General features: G+C 45.0%; 1 protein-coding gene across 1 annotated transcript; it reads left to right on the top strand.

Moving 5' to 3' along the window:
* Nucleotides 1-7,099: 7,099 nt before the first annotated feature.
* Nucleotides 7,100-20,416, top strand: lov (jim lovell). The gene is made up of 4 exons (XM_017154981.3): nt 7,100-7,323; nt 9,916-12,136; nt 14,776-14,907; nt 18,408-20,416. The coding sequence occupies exons 2-4, from the start codon at nt 9,952-9,954 to the stop codon at nt 19,241-19,243; spliced, it is 3,153 nt and encodes a 1,050-aa protein (XP_017010470.2). The 5' UTR covers nt 7,100-7,323; nt 9,916-9,951; the 3' UTR covers nt 19,244-20,416.
* Nucleotides 20,417-24,378: the final 3,962 nt, after the last annotated feature.

Here is a 24,378-nt window from a genome sequence, read left to right as displayed (position 1 = left end):
AGTACTATTGTTCTCTATTTGGTTTTGCTATACCGATTACTTTGCGTTAAAAATATCGCTCTGGAGTTTAGCTAAATAAAAGGTTTTTTCTAAGGTGTATTTTAGCTGAAACTTGTCCAAAAAGGGTTTAACATATAAAAAACGCAGTGATTTGGCAACTAATAACCAAATATATTGAATCCCTTTACCTTCCGGATGATTTGAACCATTTAATATATTGAACTGCTTATGGTGCATTTTTGGTGAAATTTGTCCAAAAACAATCTAACATCTAAAAAACGCAGTGTTCCGACATCTATTAACCAAATATATTGAATCCTTTTACCTTCCAGGTGATTTAAACCATTTAATATTTTGAACTGCTTATAAATTTTTTAAAGGGGGTTGTTCAAAATATAAAAAAAAAAACAAATTACTAAATTACTACAAATCTAGAAAAATACTGAACTAATATTTCTAATTATATATTATTTTGCAAAAAAAAATATGCCCATATTTTCGAACGGCAACTTATTTTTATGCTATAAAAAGAAAAAACTTCGCACCGGTAAAATTAAATCTCTTTAATTTAAGTGATTTCTGATGTTAGTCTAAGTAAGTACTCTAAGTACAAGCGGCATTACCTATCGAACTCGTCTTAAGGAAACTGGAACGAAGCCCTCACTGGGGGAAGGGCTTAGAGGTAGAGACTGAGACCCCATTGGGGGAGCAGGCACCGAGCGGGTACATAATATGAAGTACATTCATATATACGCAAACATTCGACCTCTTACGTTTATTCTGGTGAATAAGTATGTCTCCGCATGTACCGATTGTGGAAAATCATCAGCGACAACGACGAACTTTTCGCGTGGGCGGTGAGCGAGGAAAAAAGGAAAACAGCGTCAGTGGAAAAACTTTGGCACATACGCGGGAACGAGATAGATGGCGATAACGATGACGACGACGACGGTGAGGAAATACTCAGAGACGAGAAAGGCGAAAAGCTATAAGAATGTGTATGTGCGTGTGCGCAGCACCAGTCGCCAAATAATGGATGGAAAACGAGTCGAAGGTGCCTACCAACGCACATTCCTCCCAGGACCCACTGATGAGTTCAAAAACACTTACGGTGCCCTGCAAATATATCAGTATGGTAGGGAGAGGAGTCTTAAGTTTTCCCTCCACAACGGGGTTCATTTTCGTGTTCTGTTGTCGGGAACCGACTTTCACTTTTCCATCCTTTTATAATGAACTCAGTGGGTTGGGGCTCAGAACCCGACAGGGGAATTGGGTAGCGTAAAGAACTCCAAGGAACAGTTTATTACACCGATAATATTGGGGCACAAATATTAAGCGAAGAACTAACGGACCTCTAAAATCTTTTTTCCAACATTTGATATGACTGCTGATAAATTCGGAATTGTAAAAATATATACAGAGCAGGAGGAGAAAAGAAGCAAGACGAACTCATTAATGAAAATGGATAGACATGCAGAGGAGAAAAGTACAGAAGAGCAACAAACAAAGCGACAGTTCAAAATTACAACGCAATGCCTCTGAGTTTTTCCATCCCTTTTTTTTTGAGACGGACACAAAGAAGCCTTGAGTCGGCTAATAGAAGTAGCTGAAGCTAGAATATCTTAGCAGAAGAAATTAATGAAAAAATCGTGGAGAAGGGGCGGACTAGGCCACCACGAAGGCCAGAATGTCCACATATCCTTTGGCCCAACTCCCCCGAAATGGTTATTTGTTCCTATGCCCAGGAAGTTATTTAAAAAACTCTGCTATTGTCTTTGAGCTCAAATTTCAACTTAAGGCAAACAAGAAAGACGGACATGACAGGCCGTGGTGGGGGATTGGGATTGAAAATGGGCAACCCGATGGGCATGGTCATGGCAACGGTTTCCGTTTCTCAAGCAGATTCCGTCCAGGGATAAAGCTAAAAGCAAGACAGCTGCTCTCGGGACGAAAAATGCTTTGGTAAACAATATTAATGAATAAACGGAGAGAACGGAGGACAGCCAGCAAGGGCAAGAAAAGCACAGGAAATAACTCCAGCTATGCCAACTGTCTGGCAACATTTTTCAGTTGACACGACGGAAAAGGCAATGCAGGGAAATATATTTAATAATGAAATAACAAAAATAGCGATTTTAAAAACTGTAATAATAAATTATTCCCTAGTTAGATGAGAGCTAGACTAAAACTAATTGTACCATGGAGTGTCCTACAACCCTTGTAGTTACATAGACGTAATTTTCTGTTTTTGTCAGTTTCAATTTCATCCTTCAGCCAGCTTCGGTCACGTCAAAAGTATCCCGGTATCCCGACCAGGCTGGCCGTAGAGGCTGACATTGTCAACAGTTGCTAAATGAAAATGGCGTTGACGGCTGGCGCAGTAAGCGCCTTTTTAATTTAATACTTTTTGTTATTGTTTCTGCCGCTGCTCCTGATGATGTTGTTGATGTTTGTTATGCATGTCCTTATTGCCTGCCTTTTGTGTGGGCCCCAGAGGTGGTAGTGGTGCGTCCACTTGGCGAACGCCGGCAAAGAGTCGCGCCAACTTTTCTACGTCGTGTGCTGGAGGAGAGCGGCTTCCCCCTGTGGGTCTGGGTCTACGTGCCTGCGTTGCATCGGTGCCATAGTGCCATGGTGCAGCCTCCCTCCCTCTTCACCACCCCACCTCTCCACCCCTCCATCGTCACGAGGCCATCTCTCGCTTCTCCGGCGATTCGCCCGCTTGTTGCTCTTGACTCCCCGGCGAATTTCTTGGGAAAACTTTTCTGGCAGTCGCCATCCCTTTCTCTTGCCGCCCTGCCTCTATCTCTGTTCCGTAAGCCCTCCTCCACCGGCTTCCTTTTTATTTTCTTTTAATCATATTTAATTTTTTTAGCTTTTTCATTCTCGGGCCCGAGTTTTTCCTTTTTCCTTCAGTTTTTCTCTTCTTTGCCTGCTTTTCTGGCGCCTTTTCTCGCCGCTGCCGAGCAACCTGCTGCTGATTTCTGGGCGCCTGTTCTACCACTGGACTTGGCCGGCCATCCAGCTGCCTGTCTCTCGCCTCTGCTCTCTGTTCTTGGCCACGTTGTGGCGCCTCGTCTAGTGGTCAAGTTGTATTTACACTTGTAGCGCATTGATTTTTTCATTTTCTCGTTTTCACGTTTTTCCACCACTGGCCGCTGCGATATGCCTTTGTTTTTTAAGAGCTTTGTTTTTGTACGTTTTTTTCCTGTAGACATTTTTGCATTTGCCTTTCCGTTGTCTTCGGCTTGTCGACTTTTGGCCAGACTTTTGAGTTGGCCGGCAGGTGCTGTCATAAAAGAATGTAGGTGTGGAAAACGTATATTCCCTTTTTCATTAAAAGGACCCGTTAAATTTTTACTTTTGAAATTGTGCTAATGGTTTTACTGTATTTAAGTATAGAAACTTCATTCAGGGTCCTATAATAATTAATGTATATTTGAAGCCATTGATGGATTGTTTGCATAGAGATGGGTCGGGAAGAAGGGGGCTCATTAAGGAAATGCTGCTAGAAAAGTACATGAATAGAAAAGGGTTGTGAGCAGCAACTGAGACATAAAGAGAACCGTGCTGCAGAGATCCCGTGGCCACCTGATATCTCGTTAACATGCATCAATAATGACCCAATCCCAAGAGCATCCTTGTTCCGCTCCCCTGGCCCCTTCGCGATAGAGAAGTTACTCGCAGATAGAAGCTCTTGAAACACGCTCCGCCGGGCCACTGGCAACGGACGGCGGACGTCGGCCAACTTGTGAGCTCTTAATTAGTAAATGCTGGCCATTATGGCGGATCCTGCCCCCGCTCCCAACCGCTCGCCACTACAGAACATCTCGAGTAGCAAACAGACCAGAAAGCGTCTGCCCCTCCGCACTCGCACGCTTGGAGGGACTCGTATATAACCCATACAAAGGGAATTTCATACATTTCATAATTATCAGGCGAGTCAAGAACCCCTTTATCACAAGCAGGCGCACCTACAAGCGCCCTTCCACCCACTGCGCCCCTCTATGTGCTTGGCTTGGGAAGCCAAAGGATAACGAAGAAGAGGGAGAACAAGACAGAGAGAGAAAGGGCGCATCCACGCCCCCTGCTCCCAAGCGCGCTCATTTTCGCGAGCGTGAAAAATTGAGCAACCAAGGAAAATACGGAAAAAAGGAAAATATAGCTGCGTCCTGGGCCGGAGACATGCGCACGTGTGCCGCGGAAATCGCGCGCGGAAGGGGTGGGAGCGAGAAAAGCCCGAACGGGCAATGAAAATGTACACTTCCACTCGGCTCCTGCAGCCAGCCCCACGATGGCAGAGACGGAGGCAGAGGCAGAGGCGCAGCAGCCGTTGTCGCGAACAGACCGCGGCAGGCACGCGCTGCATATGGCGATTCAAGCTCCGGAGAACTCTGCTCACTCGAATCGAAAATCGAAATAGTTGGAAACGTAATTTGCATAATTTCCAAATAAATCCCTTCAAACAAACGCAGCCGAGAGGTGCGTCCGGGCAGGGACTACTGCCACCCCTTGAATCGTCCCCTTTCTCTCTTTTTGTTGTAAGGTGTAAAAAATGTGTAAACGTATCCTTTATTTGTCCTTTGTCTGAACTACATTTGCATATGAAACGTGGCACTTTCGTGCACTGAATCCCTCGCATTTGCATAATCGATGCGCGCATGCGTGCAGTTTTGGATTTTGGGTTCGCAATACGATATGATTTCCTACCCCTCGGATTGATCAGATCTGAGTGGGACCAGCGAGGGATAGTGACATATTTTCAATCCATTTTCACGGGTAATAATACCCACGGAAAATTTTTGATTTGCATAGGCCTGATCGATAACGATACTTCCACTTTCAGTATGCAGATACAGAATACATTTTTCAGCCATATCAAAATAATAACAAAAGTTAGCTTAAAGAGCAAGTTCGGCGCCATAATCAAAAGCAGGAAAAATGCAGAGCAGCCGAGACACGACAATGGTGCCCCCTGCTCCTCAAGATCCGCCAACGAGCTGGCAGAGAGAGAATGGCGCAAAGTAAAAATCGAAGAAAGACAATTAAAATTTATGGCGAACACGGAGCGCTGGAAACAAAGCGCAGGCAAACAAATCATAAAATGTAAATGAACTACCAAAGAGAAAACAGAATTAATTCCAAAGGAAGACAAACAAAACGGTAAGAGTAGGCTGGAAAAATGGAACCGATGCGAACATTGTATTAGGGAAAAGCGGCCGAAAAATGGCAATCCTTTTGAGGGGAGCCATGAATTCGATATAAAGAGTTACTTTGTGTAGCTTTACATTCCACTCCCTCTATGTTCCCCATTCGACAGAATCGGCGCTCATAGGATCCCGGCATCGACCAATGTCTGACTTCGACTGCCAACACATGGCTGACCTCTCCTAATCCATCCTAACACATATGTGGGCGTGTGTATATACGCGTGTCCTGTGAGCAGTATCCTCGCCCATGTACTCTTGTATTGGTGAGCGAGAGATTTGCGCCAACAAATCGAAATGTTGCAAAAACGTGCTCATATGGCCCACACACAATGGCACCACGCACACATGCTGACATACTGACATACACATATATAGATACACCCTCCACCTTCCGTTCGGAATTTCCCGCAACCGCTTTTCCGATTTCCACAAAAATCGCGTTCATCTGGGGGTTGGTTTTTCCGAACTTCGCGATGTACATACAAATATTTTTTGTTTTTCATTTCTCTTTCGCACACATGCCCGAGAGACATATGCACAGACATACATACATATGTATGTACTGCGTGCGCTCTGTGTGTAATATGTTGTGTACATGATTTTTTTGTTGTGGCTCTGCGCCAACGCTGAGCTCCTTACTCTCCCCCTGCGCCGCCGAGCTCTTATGTAAAGGCAGCCTTCCTGCATGCATGGCACGGAATAGATAACATATTAAAAACTGAGCACATGCGACAAGGACAGCACCAGCAATCCGGGCAGAGCGCCGGCAGAGCAGCGACGCCACGTCGCCGCTGGAAAAACTTGAAAAGCTGCGCTGCCGCTTTCCCGGGCAGATGAGCAGAAGAGTTGTACATGTGTGGGGCGCACACACACAAACACACTCCCACGTCAGTGGGTTGTTTAGGTCTCGTGCGCTCTCTTTCCGAACTGTCCCTGTCCCTGTCGCTCGCAGCTCGCTCCCTCTCGCTCACTGGGCCACTTTCCCCCATTCGTTCGACAGCGGCTGCGGGAAAAACTCAACTCGCAGCTTTTGAATTTCCATAAGCTGGCAAAAAAGGGATATGTAGCCGTCGACGCCAACGCCGGCAGCGAAGTCGGCGTTATTTGGAGGGGCCCGTTAAAAAATGTTACACTCCCGCGCAGTCGGCGTCTCCAATGTGAATGTGTGACAACTGTGGGCCGTGAGTGAGTAAACTCCATGTGGGCCAACAACACCGCTGGGGTGGGTATCCTTCCAGCTCTTGTTGTTGCAATTTCCCTGTTGTCTGGTGGTGGCTATTACTCTTTACGGGCATTCAGAGCCTCCACATGAATACGTGTGTATGTGTGGGTGTGCACGAAGGGTGTTGTCGGTTTGCGTGTGCTCTTTTTTGCTCCTTTCGTGTCCTTTCGGCTTGCCTCGTGTCGCTCGGCTCGGGCTCGCTTTCGGCTACGCATGTGTATGCAAATGTATTTCGTATACACATATACATAATAAATTTTTTTCGGTGTACGTGACGTGCGAGGACATTCTCCCCCTCCCCTGCCCACCCAGCTGCTGTTGTGATAAGGCAAAATATATATTTTATATGATGAAGGAGTAAGGACGTCGACGTCGGCGTCGCTGCCAGCTTCCAAAGAGCTTCGTCCTGCCGAACGGAACGCCGCATCCTCATGTGATTCCTGTTTCGCAGGCTCCGACTGTTTGTGGCCCGCTGCTCATACGTGTGCGCGTACGTGGGCGGCTGTGGCCCACGCGGACTGGGGGCGTGGCAACTGGGGGTGGCAGTGGGGAGAGTGTGCCGTCGCTGCCACCGCCGCTGCTGGCGCTTCTGTTGGCTGCGACGCTGTAGCTGTGTTTTTTCAGGCCCGGCCGACATCATTTGAATTAGTCGCTTCGTGACGTTTGAACAGTTCGAAACATACACGCGACGCCCACATACGCCGAAAATTACCCGTTACCCGATTTAACTGTTACGATGTTCATCGGCCGTCTACAACGCCGCCGCCAATAAATTGCAATATTTATTCGATCGAAAAGTATGTTAAGAAACTACTCGAACGTGAATGACAATTTAAAAACAGAAATCTATTCACAAGTGATTGACTTTTACAACAAAAAATAATAATAACTGTAAGCTTTATATAGATTTGAAAAGTAATTAACGGTTATACTTTTGATTGTTAAATCCCAATACTAATTTCTTGATATATATTTCCGAAATAGATGTTAAATTCAAGATATTTTTAAATATCTTTCTACTCGCATCCTTAAACGTTATATCCCGGATTCATAGTTATTTATTTAGAAATTTGCATTCCTAAAATATTATTTAAACCAAGTGCGTTTCGTGTGGAAACCACAGTAATGTTTAAAGTGTTACGGACATCGCGCCCATCATAAACATAAACATGTGCAAAACATTTCAAATGAATCCCAATATCAGTTCTTCGAAAATTGCCAGCAAATTAAAGGATCGATATGGCCATATAAACATACAAATGGGCCGCAAATTGACCTGTCAGCAGCCATTTAGGGAAAAATATATATCCCGTCGCGATCTACCTGTTCGGCTGGTCTGCACTTTGTCCTGTTTATTTATTTGCTGTATGTGTGTCAACATACACGATCACGCACCTGATTATCACCTGCACGGCCGACCAGAGGAGAATCCTTCGTCCGTCAGAGTGAGAGGAATGCGAGAGAAATTCGCTCAGCCGATCCTGCCCACCCCGGCTCATACGCAGGCATGGTGTGTGGTGCGTGGTGTTCGGGGGTTGCATGTGTGCGGGGTGTGTGGTGAGGGCCGCTCGCTCATAGGTGAACACCGTTAGCAACTTGCTGTGCATCTATTTGCATAGATATAGCTCAGTTTGTTGCAAACCCTCAACAGGAACGTGTTACGATCGGGACGCGTGAGCCCGGCCTCGTTTGCAATTTAATGAATAGTGAATATATGTCTTGCGCCCAGTTCATTGGAATTAAGCAGTAGAAAGGATTAAAGTGAACAGTCTTAAAAAGGTAGTGCAAGTGCAAATCGAACAAGAATTATCGTAAGGATATTTCAGTTTTTCTAATTATACCTAAATGGTACGTAGGCTTACAAACACTATATTTTGTGAAAATGACTTAAACCAATAAAAGTAAGGCCGCATCAACAGCATGGTATAGAAAATATTTTTGTCAGTTCACGATTTGTCATTTCTAAAATTATTACAAATATTTCGCCGCTACAAATTTCTGGTTTCGTTAAATCTTTCTTTTGTCACTAAGTAATTTTTTATAAAAAAATGTAAATGTGACACAATTCTACATTTAAGTTGAGTTTGAGTGAATCCCAATAAACGTAATAAAATTTTTACCACGGTTTCTTAAATGAAAAAAACTACAAGCTTAATTAAAAAATAAATAAAAATAGAATTAAGACAAATGTTGTCGATAGAAATTAAACATTTAAATGCGTCAAAGTGTCGCCTCAATGTGAGATCCTTAGCCACATCCTTTTACTGACTTACTTTGCCATTAATTAAAAAACTTGACAGTTTCTCTTCTCGGCGTTCCACTAACTTGCTTTTACCTGACGCCACTCTAAAGCAAAATAAATAAATAAAAATGTTGTCTCAGCTGCCGCAAACCGCAAATGAGTTACGAGCTAAAAAAAATGGCAAACCAAACCCGAGAACGAAACGAGGTAAGCGCCTAGCAGCTCGCTGCTAATTGCACATTGTTGCATTCGAGCGTGGTTATCCTTTGGCTCTGGTTTCGGTCCCAGCAGAAGGTCCTGGCGTGGAGAAGCATGTGTTAATATGCGGTTTCAAGCCCCGTCAGTTACCAGCAACCGCTCCCGAAAGGTAGACGGGCGAGCCAAGGATGCAGCAACTACGGCAAATAAAAATGTTTATTTTGCTAGCTGCGCTCTTACCAAAGTTTTTTAATTTTGCCCAAGAAGTCAGTGTGAGGTGGACTCGGAAGTTTCCTAGGCGGACTCAGTCAGGCAGCTGGTGACTCTTTTAAAAATTCACACACGCAGCGTGCGCAGCTTTCGAGTGGAAGGGGCTTGGGGTGCGAAGCCATGCCAGACAGTCGCTGAATTAATTAGATGCCTCGCGCTGGATGTGGCAATCGCACATACAATAAACTGTGATATATCCAGGACATAGAATCAGTAATAACTCTTTTTGAAAAATCTCTATTGATCACTTTTCGAAAGTTCAAAGACTTAATCAAATGAGCTGTCTACTACCATTCATGGGGATCTTGTACAAAGGAAGTACCCCTGATTATGCTTCAACATTACCTTATTCATTCCACTGTGGCTTGTTTGGGGCACGGTTAAACAAAGCAAAACAAAATCCGAGGCAGACGCATGCTGAGACAGTCGGGAGGGGGCAATGAGCCATTATCACACATCACACATCTGCATGTGATATCCTCGAGGATATGCGACACGACACGTAGCAACTGTGATTGCTACACCTTCATGCGTCTGTTTCCCGGCATTGTTTTCCTTTCCCTAACTCCAGCTTTGCCATTCTTTGGCGCCGCAGCTGGAAAAATGATATATGCCGCGACTCATTATCATATTATCACACGGTACCCACTTCAGAAATGCCTCACAGCATATGTCATGAATACGAATACATTATGCCTGGCATTATCCTTAAGCTTTGCTTATTCGTCTCTCGCCTAAAACCTTTTCTCTCCTCTTGATTATTCTTTTCGCAGAGAAGCGGAGCACCTTGCACGTGACTGGAACGGGGCATGTTAAAGGACGCCGACCAGGAGTTGATTAAACGTCGCCAACAGACGACGCTCCCCATGACCGACTTCGCTCGTCAGGTGGCGCCCGTTCAGCTGCCTCTGCCTCTGTCTATGCCGCTACCGCTTTTGGCCAAAACACCGACTACCGATCACGCCCCCATGCACTCCACGCCCCCCACGACGCCGCCCACACCGCCACCTCTGCCCCTAAACATGAGTCAAGCGGCAACGGCGGCAGCCACAGAAGCGGCGACTCCCTCAGAGCACAGTCCACCTGCCACGCCCCCCTCAGGGGGAGCAGGGGCACCAGGTGCAATCGCGGCCCCACAGGATCACTACAGCCTGCGCTGGAACAACCATCAGAATCACATCCTGCGAGCCTTCGATGCACTGCTGCAGACCAAGACGCTGGTGGACGTGACCCTGGTCTGCGCAGAGACCTCGATCCGGGCCCACAAAATGGTGCTTTCCGCCTGCTCGCCCTTCTTCCAGCGCGTCTTCGCGGAGACGCCCTGCAAGCATCCGGTTATCGTGCTCAAGGACTTCCGGGGCTGGGTGGTGCAGGCCATCGTGGACTTCATGTACCGCGGCGAGATCAGCGTCCCGCAGCGGCGTCTCCAGACCCTAATTCAGGCGGGAGAGTCGCTTCAAGTGCGGGGTTTGGTGGAGAGCTCAGTGCCGGAGCACACGCCCACGCCAGCCGCCTCGCCCGATGACTTTGACATGATGGAAGCATCGATGCTGTCCTCCAGCTTCGAGGACGAGTCGCCGTCAATGGTCCGACCATCGACGGCCGGGAAGCTAATGATGCCCTCCGCCTCCGCCCGACTGTTCGGCAACGCGTCGAACGCCATGGCAGCGCTAAGTCTCCGACGAAAGCGGGAGCCGGATTGCGACCGCGAGATGGAGAGCGACCAGGAGCTGGGTGGGAGTTCGCCCATGCCCCGACGCAAGCAAGCCCGACCACGCCGTCGATCCGGCGATGTTCCCCACGACTTTGCCCTGAACAAGACCGATACCGAATCCTTGCAAACTGTGATCAAGCACGAGCTGCTCGAACGAGCGGATAGGGATCACGACGACGAGGATCATGATCGAGAAGCAGAGAAAAACGGTTCCTCGCCAGCGGAAACGTCGATGGACCAGGCCAAGGAGAAGCAGTCGCTGAAGCCAGAAGTACCCGATCAACCCCTCAACCCCAACGATAGCCACCATCGGCTCGAGCTGGACGATGAGGACGACGACGACGATCAGGATCGGGATCACGAGGAGGAGGAGGAGGAGCAGGACATTGAAGAGCTTATTCACACGACCAACGAGCTGAGGCGTCAGGCTGCCGCAGCTGCTGCCAATGCGGCCGCCATGTCGCCCGTCCCCTCGCCCTGTCCCAGCGACGGGCCCGAGGACCTCTGCACCACAAAGAAGGCCAAGGACGGCAACACCAGTGTCACCCACTCCTCCGACTGTGAGTCCAACAACAACAACAACAGCAGCAAGCTGCAGGACAACAACCAACGCATAATGCTGTCCCTAAAGGACATACGCCAACTAAACGCCAATCCGAACCCCACAGCCATCCACACGCCCACCAGCTGCTCCGGCGGCAACAACGGACTGCTTAGCTTTCCGCCGCCAGGACTTCGACCACCAGGACTCCCAGACAGCCCGCCCTGCCACATGGAAGCCCTTGAAGCGCAGATGCACGCTGCCGCGGCTGCGGCCGTCGCTGCAGCCGGAGCCGGGGAACATCCCTTCCACCACATGGAGCACCAGATGGAGATGTCCTTGGCGGCAGCAGCGGCTGCGGCTGCAATGCATCAGCGGGAGCCCCGAGATCCCCGTGATCCGCGCGACCACAACGCATTCGCCAGCAATCTGCTGGGACCCATGGGGATGCCCCCCTTCGGAGGACATAACGGCGGTCATCCGGGCAGCGGTGGTCCAGGAAACGGATGTTCGGGACAGGCTGCGCACGAACGGCTCGAGGAGAGCATGAATCGACTGAGCAAGGAGCTTGGCAAGGAGTTCGGCAAGGACTTTGGCAAGGAGTTCGGGAAGGAGTTTGCCCCGGCATCGCCGATGAGTTTGCCGGGACACTTCAATGCACCGGATGGACCTCCGCATCCGCCGTCACCACTGCCCTTTCCCGGCATGTCCTCTGCGATGACTCTGACGCCGCCGCACAGTGAGTAGTCTGTTTGAATCTAATTTCGTTTGACTTTAGCCAATTGAGCCCCCAGAGGTCACTGGGTTATGTGCCGCGTTTTACAACCGGGTCTCCGCCCAGCGGAAGCCTTTAATAACGCAAACCCAACTGCTATCTGCTCACGTACAAGAGGCTTCCCTCCCCAACAAACACCCACAGAAAGTCCTTTCAACATGTTTGCCTGTCCTTTTTGCATGGAAGTGCAACATGTGGTCTCCGCGCGAATTCAAAGTGTCGTCAAGTGACGAGTATCCTTGAAGTGCTCTTGCATTGCCACGCAAAGCTGTTGCAAATGCCCCCTAAGCACATTATGGCTCCTCAGGCTCCTTTTACCGCTTATATGGCCAGTTAAGAACTCCATAACAAGCAGGACTCCATTGGAGTCAGGGGTGCAGGCTTTAAATGTTTCCGAATGTAGCCTACCAATCAGTTCACCATCATATTTTTTTAGACTAATTAAGTCGTAAAAAGTTTCCGCTGTTGACAGCTCATAAGAAATATGGAAATGCAATCGTATAAGCAATGGCCTCCTAATAATTTGACAGTTTGGCAGTTTGTCTCTGCTGACAACACCGTCTGGGCGACTTTAGTAGGGGAATTGGGGGGAAGGGAATGCCTTTGCGGTTGAGTCCCGGGTGGAACTGCAGTAAATTCAATTGCGTTTTATATGATTTTTATATTCATGTCACTCGGAGTCAGGCGAAACAAACGCAAACACAAATTGAGGTGCAAAGGTTGGAAATAGGGCGGTTTGGGTGCGCTTCCGCCGTTGCGTGCAGAAAGCGCAAGAAATTTATGTTGTGTCTTTGCAACATGTGAGTTTCGGAGCGGGTTGAGTTTAAACTGTCAGCAGACGTTTAGTCAAATGACTTTTAAGTTGCTTGGCTGCCGCCCCGGAATATTACCCGTCTTGCTCCCTTCCGCCCTTCCTGGCCATGTGTTGTGTTTAAAGTATGCCAAAGCGCGCACAACTTAAACCTTTTGGCAAACAACTTTGGCAGCGTCGGCGGCATAAATAAAAATACGTGGCGACGTCTCGTGGTTGGGCTGCCCTTACCTTGGTCTGGTCCTTCCACACAACTTTTGCATATAAGTCGCGCGATATTCATATTAATAATATCCGTTTGGGGAGGCCCACGCCGAGCACAGTCAGAGCCCAAGGACCAGGACCTTCACCTGGCGAGACGGGGGTGCAGGCGAGACGCTAGCACACAGGATATAAAATAAATTAAGGCACAAAAATATGAAAAATTGTACGAAAATGCCAAGTGGAAGTCAGGCAGGAAGCGCAATACCTTTTAATGCGACAAAAATTTCAGCCAACATATCAGAGCAGCGAAGCCGCGGAAGCCGAGGTTGGGGCGAGTAAAGCGCACCAAAGTCGCGTCGTATTCGAGCAAATCGCTAACTACTGCATAAACAGGCTGCAGGCAATGAAGAAACCAGCCAAGGATACGCCAAAGCAAGGAACTCTCGAGTATTCGGGCCCGCCTAGTAGTTGACTACATATTACCCTGGCCTTTTAAAAGGTACATAATTTTTTCTTACGCTCCAAAATTTAAAATGCACTGATTTTCAGTCTTTAAATTTATTTGAAAAATTACTATTCGAAAACGTATAGTTTTTTAATTTAGCATTCCGTGTAAGGCAGGCTTTTTTTTACAAGTTACACTTTTACGAAGTTCATGCTACCCCGTGCGATTTAAAATATTTCTCATCCCTGCACGGGACCATGCAGACAGTCCTGAAAGAGATTTACCACCGTTTGCCGTTCGTATGAAGAATGTGATTTATTTTTTCTGCTTAAACATTTTCGGCGTGAAAATCATTGAACTAATAGCTTGTGACATGTGGTGTGGGCCGTGGGGTCTATCTGCATGAGATCCTTCAGGATTTCAAAAAAGAAATCCACTAATTTTGGGCGCCGTCAAAAGAAGTTGGGATAAAAGAACGCACATTACGTATACGCCGCGTGTTGTAATGTCTACTTCAGAATACAGAGTCAAACAATGTGCGCTCGTTATTTGTGTCATTATGCTGCAAATACAACACATCCCCAAGTGGGAGACGAAGGCAGAGACACAGAAACGGATACGTCCCCTTATTCATATGCTTGAGCATTGTCTTCGCCTCCTCTTGAAGTCTGTATGTGAGCCCGCCCGACTGTTTTGTGGGGTTTGTTTGCATCTTGGAATCCGCGGCGCGACTTATGAAATCATTCAGCACAATGTCAATATTATGCGTTACCTCCCATCTGACTGAAGGCTCTTTGCGGATCCTGCCTTGGTTATCCTTCAGCCTTCGGCTTGGCTCATCGCTCATCAGCGCTCCAATTGTTTCACTCATGTGGAGAAGTGCACTCCAAGCGTAAAATATTAATAGAATAACGATGTGCCATTGTTTACTATCCGGTCGGGACCATTTCTTGGAGTGTGTTTGCGTCTATTGTCTTGACGGCTAATCAGCTTCAGTGGGCTGGAAAATGAGTCGCTTATGGTGAAATTACCCAATGCACTGACTCTTATATAAGACGAGTGCAGTTTTTTGTAAATATAAGTTATTCTTTAAGTGCAAGCGGAAGAGAAATCAATATTAACTGACAATATTTTCTCCTGCAGTGTTTGGCCTGGACTCCCCACTCGGACTCTTTCCACCCGGAATGGATCCTGGCAAGCTCTACAACCCACTAATGGAAATGAGCGATCCAAGGGACATGCCTGGCGGCCCGCCACCGTTTCTTAAGAAGAAAAGTAAGTACTAGAAGCCCATACAGAACCAACTTTCGCCAAGCCGAGCAAACAACTAATTAACCCAAAAGACAATGGCGAACCCCAGAAAAGGAACAGCCAACACCTCCCTGCCGCTCGAAAGGTTGGAAATCATTACGACATGATTGGCGTCGATCACGTTGAGGCAGTGGAGCTTGTAGGCCGATCGGTTCCGTGCCTGGCTGCAATACTTCACACCTGACTGATTGATCTCGCGCTCTGGCTGCAGAGTTCAAGCCGAGTCTTCTACCTTTGTACCTCTTGCATTTGATCTGCTGCACTTTTGATCACGTATTTGAGCTGGGGGCACTAAGAAAACACTTTGGTTAGGGATCGATTGCGGGTAATTGAAGAGCAAATAGAAAGGGTCATAACCAGTTTTGTAAGTGGCAGAGCCGAGCTAAACTATAACTGATTATATTATCCTAATTCTGTTACGAAATCAACTAAGAGGGGATAGCTTATTTTTTTTCCCCCTTTCGAAAATTACGGTCTGCACAAAAAAGCCCCTTGGACTGCACTCATTTCGTTTAAGTCACATTCTATGCCTCTCCCTCACATTCTCCTTTCCCGCCGCCCCGAACCGAACCGTTCCAGATGCGATCACCGATCAATGATCACTCGTGCGATTATGTGAGGCGGCAAATTTGTTTCTGCGGTTTTCCTGTGCGCCGCTGTAATCGTTGAATCGTTCGAGAAATGGTTTGTTTGTTTCTTTATTGGTTTCTTGAATGGGGCAACATGTGCACCTATGCATATCGCAGGCGCAAGCGTAATCGTAAACGTCGCTTTTCCAGATTGACAGATGGGCAAGGCGAGGAAATAAAGTCGAGATACTCGCAACAGTCCCATGCCTTCTATTGCTTTTTACTTAGCTCACCTGCGAATGATGTGTAGCAAGTGAAACCTCAGAGAGTTAATGAAGTTTTTTTTTTGCCACAATACATATGTATGTACGCCATTGAGCCAGGAAATCATAAAATTTCCACATTTTTGTAAATGTAGTTCACAAATCAATTACGGCCAGCTAGCCGACTGATTGACAAATGAGAAGTGAAGGAATGAATGGAGGGTAGATTCGAAGATAGATTCTATAAGCTGCATGTGAGCTATCGACATTGACAGTTAATTTGACAGTCGACCGGCGTTGATGGGTTAAGTGCTTGGCTATTACTATTTTCAGTTTTTAAATCGTCCGCATGTAGGCCGATGCTTTCGAAGTTCAAACCTCTCTAGGCGCCATATCAAAGAACTTGAGAGTAGTGAAAGAAAACAAGAAAGAAAGCTAGCTTCGGCCAGCCGAAGCTTATATACCCTTGCAGAACGTTCCTATTAACTTACAAATCGCAAAAATTTTAAATTTCGTATTATTTTAATATTATTTTTTCTATCCTTCCCTATTGCAGCTATATATTATAGTCGTCCGATTTTTGTTAGATTTAATTCAAAACTCTGAAATATTAAAAAAAATCATATTCTAGAGTATAAGAGAATAATATAAAAACCAACGGACCTATAATTTGTTTCCAATTAATTTCCCATTAATTTTTCGATCGTTCCTATGGCAGCTATATGATATAGTCGTCCGATTTTGATAAAATGAAAATTGAAATTCGGAAATATTTAAAAAGAGTCATGTTCTAAAGTAGAAGAGAATACAATAAAAACCAGAAAAGCTAAAATCTATTTCTGTGTAACTTTCCCATTAATTTTCCGATCGTTCCTATGGCAGCTATATGATATAGTCGTCCGATTTTTAAAATATTTTATTCGAAATTCTGAAATATTTAAAAAATAATATTTCCAAGAGTAGAAGGTTTTATTTCAAAAAACACCGAAGCTAGAATTTTTTTAACGTTTCCTTCCTATGGGAGCTATAACATATAGTTATCCGATCCGGTTGGTTCCGACTTATATACTACCTGCAATAGAAAGAAGACTTTTGGGAAAGTTTCATCGCGATAGCTTCAAAACTGAGAGACTAGTTTGCGTAGAAACGGACGGACAGACGGACAGACGGACAGACGGACGGACAGACGGACATGGCTAGATCGACTCGTCTAGTGATGCTGATCAAGAATATATATACTTTATGGGGTCGGAAACGTCTCCTTCACTGCGTTGCAAACTTCTGACTGAAATCATAATACCCTCTGCAAGGGTATAATGAAATGGTCTTCCTACAATCTCACGCCAAAGCTAATTGCTTAATTTTTCGGTGCTCAAGAACCCATTTATTGAACCCATCAGTCGAAGGAATAAGAAAGCCAGAGTCGTGATCATATGTTGGGGATGTCAGGTTGAGGAATATCCAGAGAAGATTTGTTAAGTGTTATCTAATCTGAATCTTCAGGCGTGCTGAAAGATGCCGATGCCGAAATTACAAACACAATTACAACAATGTAAGCCGGCAAATAAGACGCAAATCTGGCGTATAGCACGATATTCTTTATTGCAAATCTGCAAAACCCGTTCCGCAACTGATACTGATACCAATCGGGAGCTGGGGAAGCTCTACACTCACAACTTCGATGCGATCCCCTCGTGCTCTGCGGCCGCAATCGTGTGGGTGTGATTAACTGATTTGTTCACATTCATTTGTTCATTCGCCGATTGTTTTGGGCCCAGACCGTCTGTGAAACGTGATTTGCGATTTGTACCAAATTCAAATTTCGTTTATGTGAAAGCCCGACTTAGCTAAAAGTTTTGTCTGGTGGAACTTCATTAGACAAACTACATATTCGAAGCTTGCCAATTGCAGTTTTCCTTTGGGACTAGATATTTTCTGTATTTTCGATTTCACTGGAATCGAAGGGTCAGACCTTGCTTGTGACCCAGCTGCAGCAGACCGATGCAGGCGCAGTTTTCTAAATGCCTTCCAAATAAAGGAAAATTCATATGATCAGGCCGAAGCAACCAGTGAATTAGTGTAAGCTGGATCCACATGTTTACCGGCACCCAGCTTCACCGACTGCCTTTAAATTCCTCCTCCTTCATTGTCAAGCAGCTAGCCAAAGGGTTTTAAAGAAAGGAACCTGTGGCTTTGCTGGCGTTTCTGCCGGTGCCAGGCGATATCTGCGGATCTAAATTGAGTTTTAGCGGCGCATGTGACGCCGCAGTCGCTGCACACTCTTAATTTGCATACAGAGGAGAGCCAGGCGGAGCCGGGCAGGTCAGGATGGGAACCTCCACAGCGTTCGTATTTCTTTGGCAGTGCCGAATGAATAGGTGCCACACAAAAAGAATCGCAGTAGGGTGTGTACGAGCTGAAAGCCAGCCGAAGCAGATCCCAAATCCCAGACAATGGGTGACTTTTCAGCAAATTTGTCTAGGCAGCATATGAGCCAAGAGATTGAAACATTAGCAGATATAAGCCGAGCGATAAACTCGTGCTTGTGGCGCCTCCTCCCCTTATCTCAGCCCAACGTCATCTCAGTGAAAAGCCCCCTTCTAATCCACGTTCTTCTCTCTTCCCAAAACAGTGCCACGACCAAAGGGACAACACTCGGCTCCCCGCGGCGGTCCTCCGCGCTCCTGGACCAACACAGAACTGACGGAGGCCCTGCAGCACGTGTGGAACAAGAAGATGACCACGTCGCAGGCCTCGCGCATCTTCGGCATCCCCTACAACTCCCTACTCATGTACGTGCGGGGCAAGTATGGCAAGAGCTTGAAGCTGGAACAGCTGCGCAAGGACTGCATCAGTGGACCACCGATCGAGATGTTGCAGATGGGGATCGGCGGAAATAGCGGGGGCGGAGGCGGCTCCAATAAGAGCGAGAAGAGCAAGGAGCGCAAGGAGAAGGAGAAGGACAAAAACTCCGGCGGCAACAACGGCTCGGGTGGGTCGAACAATAGCCAAGGCCCTTCGTCTGGCAACGGATCTTCAATGCCACATCCCGGTGATGGAATGGGCCCCTTGGGTCCGCTGGATCTGGAGCTGGGTCTTCCCCTAGGACCACCTGGCGGCCCACGCAGCGGCAGCTCCGAGCCGGATCTGCTAAGCGGCCCCAACGCCCTCTTCAATCCCTTCAACCCGCAGGGCTTCTACCCGGACTTTTCCGGAGGCTTTCCCGGCCTCCCCCTGAGCATGCTGAACCTGCTGCCACCGGCGGAGCGCCATCATGCAGCGGCTGCCATGCATCACCTGGGCGTGACCATGGACGAGGACTGCAAGTCTGTGGGATCGAAGCAGTCCTCGTCCATGGACGATGACTTTGCGGGCCCAGGGATGCCCCTGTCGCTGGAGCAGCGTCGGGAGATGAGTGCGACAGGCCCACCACTGACTCAGTCGAACGGCGGAGCTGGGCAGGATTGAAACTTGTGGCGGGATTGGGCAACCGGGGCTGCCAACGCCAATCCAATGTACTTCCCTGCTTTCGAGCTAGACCAGGAGCAGAACCCGACTCCGCAGTCCCTGCCTACGCGACCCGCCCTGCACCAGATGGCCTGCCGGGAGCTCAGCTTCAAGCCGGACCTCTTCATGGCCAGGCGCAAGCTGAAACGCTTCCGGGCCAAGCGCCAGCTCCAAGCGCAGATGGAAGCGACGACAGCAGCCGTTCCGGCTCCTTGTCCCGTCAGCCACGCGCTGCCCCCGCTGAGGACTTGAATGTGAACTCGAAAACTCGAATGCAATACTTCTACTATTAGTTGATTCCATTTTTTTCTGTTAAGTGGCCCCAAATGACAATACTTAATTTACGAGGATTACGTTTACCTTTGTGTATATTTTGCTGGTGCTTTTAGTTCCTATTCCCAATTACGTTTTGATATTTTACAATTAATTTTAGTTAAGTAATTGAATATGGCAAAGCTTACAAAGCATTTGAGGCAATACATGAAACAATATATATTACGCCCTGTATTATTATATAATTTAAGTATGGAAAGGAATATAATCAAAATGAAAGAGGTTCAGGAGGAGACGAAAGTGTATATATGCGTAAATCCAAACCAACAAACAGCATTATCCCTGGTGAGTTCTGCTCGGTTGGGAGATAGATGTAAAGCAACCACACTGCAATTAGTAGTATCAACGGATTCATAGCCGATGACTGTACCAAAATTTTTAATGTTATTTTATAAAAAAAGAAGAAAACGAATATTAGTTGTAGCAATAAGTGTTCTCGTAGGCAATTCATATTTGTATAGAAAACATCTGCACCAATATTCCTCACTCATAGTTGTGCACATTCCCCTTGCCCCAACATGCACATTCCTAGTTACTCGTAGTCGCCGCTTTGTAAATCTAAGCCAACCTCATGGAATCCTGAATCCTGCAGATCTATCCGTTTTGTATTCTTATTTGTAAGGAGAGCAACAACAAACCGAAAAGACGGCCCACAAAGTGACACATTCCCGCGCATAGTGTTAATAATTTATAAGCTCAAATAAAATATTTTAATATTAAATATTACAACAGAAAAGTATGTAAGTAAAATAAAACTAAAGTATATGCATTACAATAAATAGTAAAAGTTATTAAATAAAACGTTAAATGTTTATCTTTAAAAATCTGGTTTTGCAGAGAGAATGACGACTATTTTGTTTTTACCCACCATCAAAATTCCATAGATTGAACCTTCATGTGCCTTGTTGAGTGGGAGATTTTGAGTCTTTCAGTAAAAATGTTCGACTTAAGGGTGACTTACCACACCGTGGTAAAAAGTTCAACCCTATTTTATTCACCTCGATTAATGCTGCAGGCTATTATTGGGTTTGCACAAGGATTCAACGGAAAGGGGAGTGTAGGGTAATTTGACGAGTAGGGTAATGTGACGAACTCGTCGAATCTCATATATGACGTCACGACAAAAATTCCAAATAAATGTAGTCGTCTCCCCTTATCGTGTCGACAATGTATTTACAGTAATATTAATAAGAAGTCCCGAAATTTGTTCGTGAGGAAATTTTCGCTAAAAATGTGGTGCGCAAACTAGCAAACCTATTCAATTTACTTGTGTTTCAGCAGTGCCAGAGCAAAGATGAGTGGAAAATAAAATCGGGCAAATATATGCACGTATACATGAGATCTTTATCAACAGTTTTTGGTACCTCGCGTTTTTTTCTTTTGTGCTGTTTGAGAGTGACACCGTTTTTGCTCCAAGTCTACCTTGTAGGGTATCGTGACGAACTTTTTGTAGGGTATTGTGACGAACTTTTTTTATTCAAGAATTTTAATTGTTATCGTTGATTATTTTTAAAAAAAATATAATAATACCAGATAACATTTACTGCTGCAGTTTTATTGTTGTTTTTAATAGTGAAGTCAGTTTAATTTAATTAAACAAAAAAAAAATTTTTTTAATTTAAAAAATTGCACTTTGACCATTTTTTTTTTTAAGTTTCGGTATTATCTTATTACTTCTTTCTTTTCCGTATCGAAAATAAGTTTTCCATAAATTATATATAAAAAAATTTTTTTTTGTTTGTGAAAAGGATGATTTACACCAAACGCTGTGGGATTTGGCAACGTTGAAATTTCGAATACAAATTTTTGAGAAATATGCTCAGTAAATGTAAGTAACTTTCTGTTTTTACATTTTTAAAAAATATTGATTTTTGGAGAAGTTACATTAAAGAACAAATCGTTCGTCACATTACCCTACAACTTTTGAAAGTGCAAAAAAAGAAGGGTTCACGCCAAACGCTGTGGGATTTGGCTGCATTGGAATTTCGAATCCGAATTTTACAGGGATATGCTCAGTAGATGTAAGCAACTTTCTGCGTTTACACTTTTAAAAAATATTGATTTTTAGAAAAGTTACATTCAAAAAACGAATCGTTCGTCACCTTACCCTACACTCCCCTACCTATTAATTAAAGAATGGTTCAATTTGTGCTCTTTTTTTTCGGTGTATACTAACACGCCATCTGCAACTTCAATCTCTACTGCTTTAAGCCAAGACAATAACCAATTAAAGCAGTTTTAAAACATCCACCACCAGGTGGCGCTTCCGAAAAACTCCCAATTAAAGCAGTTTGAAAATATCCACCAGTAGATGGCGTGTTTTTTCCACCGCCCATGTGAGCTTAATTCTTAACCGCACGAAACGACTTGTTTTTCCTCTTCTCCGGATCGAAATCTGGTCACACCACATTAAATAACGACGTCCGTATGAACGCTGAGATCTCGGAAACTACAAAAGCAAGAAAATTGGAATTACCCACACATATTCTTGGGCTTCCTACGCAGCGCAAGTTTATTTCAGCCGCGTGCCACGCCGCCTCTAACGCCCACAATCGCCCACTAACAATTTTAAAAAGTGTCTGGCGCCACACCTTTAAAGATTTCCGAGAAGTATAAATGTAATTTTGTTGTGCATATTTATACCTATCGAAATGTAGAAGACATTTTTCAAATCCGACCATTCATTAAAAAGTTATACGCAATCAAAAAAATAGTATATATCCATCTCCCTCGCACTCCCTTTAGCCGAGTGACGGGTATTAGATAGTCGGGACACGAACCCGACTATAGCGTTCTCTCCTGTTTTTTTATGATGTACTTCCGAAGCAATTTGTCAGCCGCAGCCGAGCAGTCTAATCCGTATGGGCCAGAGACTGCTCGGTGCAAACTTTATCGCTTTTCTCTTTTGCTAATGCATCCCCCAATCTTGACGTCAGCTTCTCTATGCTTTCGGCCATTGAACCTGTGAGGCAGACAAAAGATCTTTAATTCTCGAGCAATTCTCGACAGCTGTTTATAACCTTTCAATATTCGATTTATTTCAGTCGGACTAGACGAAAATCGTTAATTCTTTAAGGTTTTGCAAACCCTTGAATACTTGTAAGGAAATCATTAACAACAAGAAGGGAAGCTAGCTTCGGCCAGCCGAAACTTATATACCCTTGCAGATCGTTCCTATTAACTTACAAAAACATTAAATTTAGACTTACTTGCTTATATGTTAAAACAACCGAAATTTTAGCTGCTTTCGTATTATTTTGGAATTATTTTTTGATCCTTCCTATGGGACCTATATAATATAGACATCCAAATTGTGTTAAATTTAATTACAAATTTTGCATTTTCGAAAAGCTATATCCCACTAAAGGAGAGAATGTAATACGAATCAACAAAGATATACTTTTTATAATTTTCCTATTAATTTCCATTTAATTTCCCGACCGTTCCTATGGCAGCTATTTAATATAGTTATCCGATTTTTTTAAAATTTAATTCGGAATTTAGAAATATTTAAAAAATAACGTTTCCAAGAGTAGAAGGTAATATTTCAAAAAACACCGAAGCTAGCACTTTTTTTAACGACTTTTTCAGATCTTTCCTATGGCTGCTTTCCTATGGATGCTGATCAAGAGTATACATACGTCTCCTTGACTGCGTTGCAAACTTCTGACTGAAATCATTATACCCTCTGCAAGGGTATACAAATATTTTATCTTGCGTGACGCAAAATGAAGTGCATATTTTGACAATACCAAACATAAAAAAAAACTTGGTAAAATCAACTGTAATAATTGTCAAACAGGCCCCAACCAGCAAAATTGTCAATTCTACTAAGTAAATAGTTATTCCACAACAACAAAATACACACAATTAGCAAAGACACACGCCCAAAGCAAAAACAAAACACACGTTACTATTTTAATAGTTACGTAACTATCTTTGTTGGTCAATTTTACCAAGCAAATTTTTGTGTGTGCAACAACCTTGTCGCGGATGACTAAGATTATCTACACGTGCTGGCATTGTTTTGATTTCAACTTGAATTTACCTAAGAAGAAAGATAACAAGAAAGGTATCTAGATTTGGCAATCCGATGTTTATATACCCTTGCAAATCGAAACCATGTCAGTTTTATCAAAAATCCAAATTGTTATTTTCATCTTGAAAGTGAGAGTGGTGAGATGTTTTGAGTTCACCGGCAACAGTGAGAGCTTATAACCAGCGACCAGGACAGTAATTAGTTAGCCAAAAGGCCCACGCCATCGAGGTGGTCACATTGCCGAATCAGACGGCCAATTCCAAGTCATTGCATCGGCGTAGGCATGTGACATGTGCATCGGCACAACACTAGGCCGTTGAGATCTAAAAATAACGTGCTAAGCCTTTAGTGGAAGTGTTCCAAAGCGAAAAGACATTTTAAAACCCGGTATTTGCGAGGAGCAGGGGTATATGTGGCAATGTGTTTACCCTTCAATATTTGTCCATATCTGCATTGGAACTTGCGAAGGTTACCTTTAACCAGACTTTGAAGAAGACACTTTTTCAATACTTTATTATTTTCCGTGTAGTATTTTGCTTTATGCTTTGAGTTATTTATTATGAGCTGGAAAATTCTAACCACTTACGAACCATAACGCTTCATCGTGCTTTCAAATCGGATACAGATTCGGCTGCTGCTGGGTATAATCACTTCGACTAGCTAAAGTAAACAAACCTTCTTGTTTCACTGCTAGCTCTGCGCTCTTTCTAGCTCTCTTCGAACA

Source organism: Drosophila takahashii, chromosome 2R (genome assembly GCF_030179915.1).
Source record: "Drosophila takahashii strain IR98-3 E-12201 chromosome 2R, DtakHiC1v2, whole genome shotgun sequence".
NCBI lineage: Eukaryota > Metazoa > Arthropoda > Insecta > Diptera > Drosophilidae > Drosophila > Drosophila takahashii.
Note: the sequence above shows the minus strand (reverse complement) of the source record. Positions and strands in the feature narration are given on the sequence as shown.

Excerpts from the sequence above, each read along its gene's own strand:
- lov (XM_017154981.3), top strand. The coding sequence starts at position 9,952 with ATGTTAAAGGACGCCGACCAGGAGTTGATTAAACGTCGCCAACAGACG. Across the intron at positions 12,137-14,775 it reads GACTCTGACGCCGCCGCACA|TGTTTGGCCTGGACTCCCCA; the intron begins GTGAGTAGTCTG and ends TTTCTCCTGCAG. Across the intron at positions 14,908-18,407 it reads ACCGTTTCTTAAGAAGAAAA|TGCCACGACCAAAGGGACAA; the intron begins GTAAGTACTAGA and ends TTCCCAAAACAG.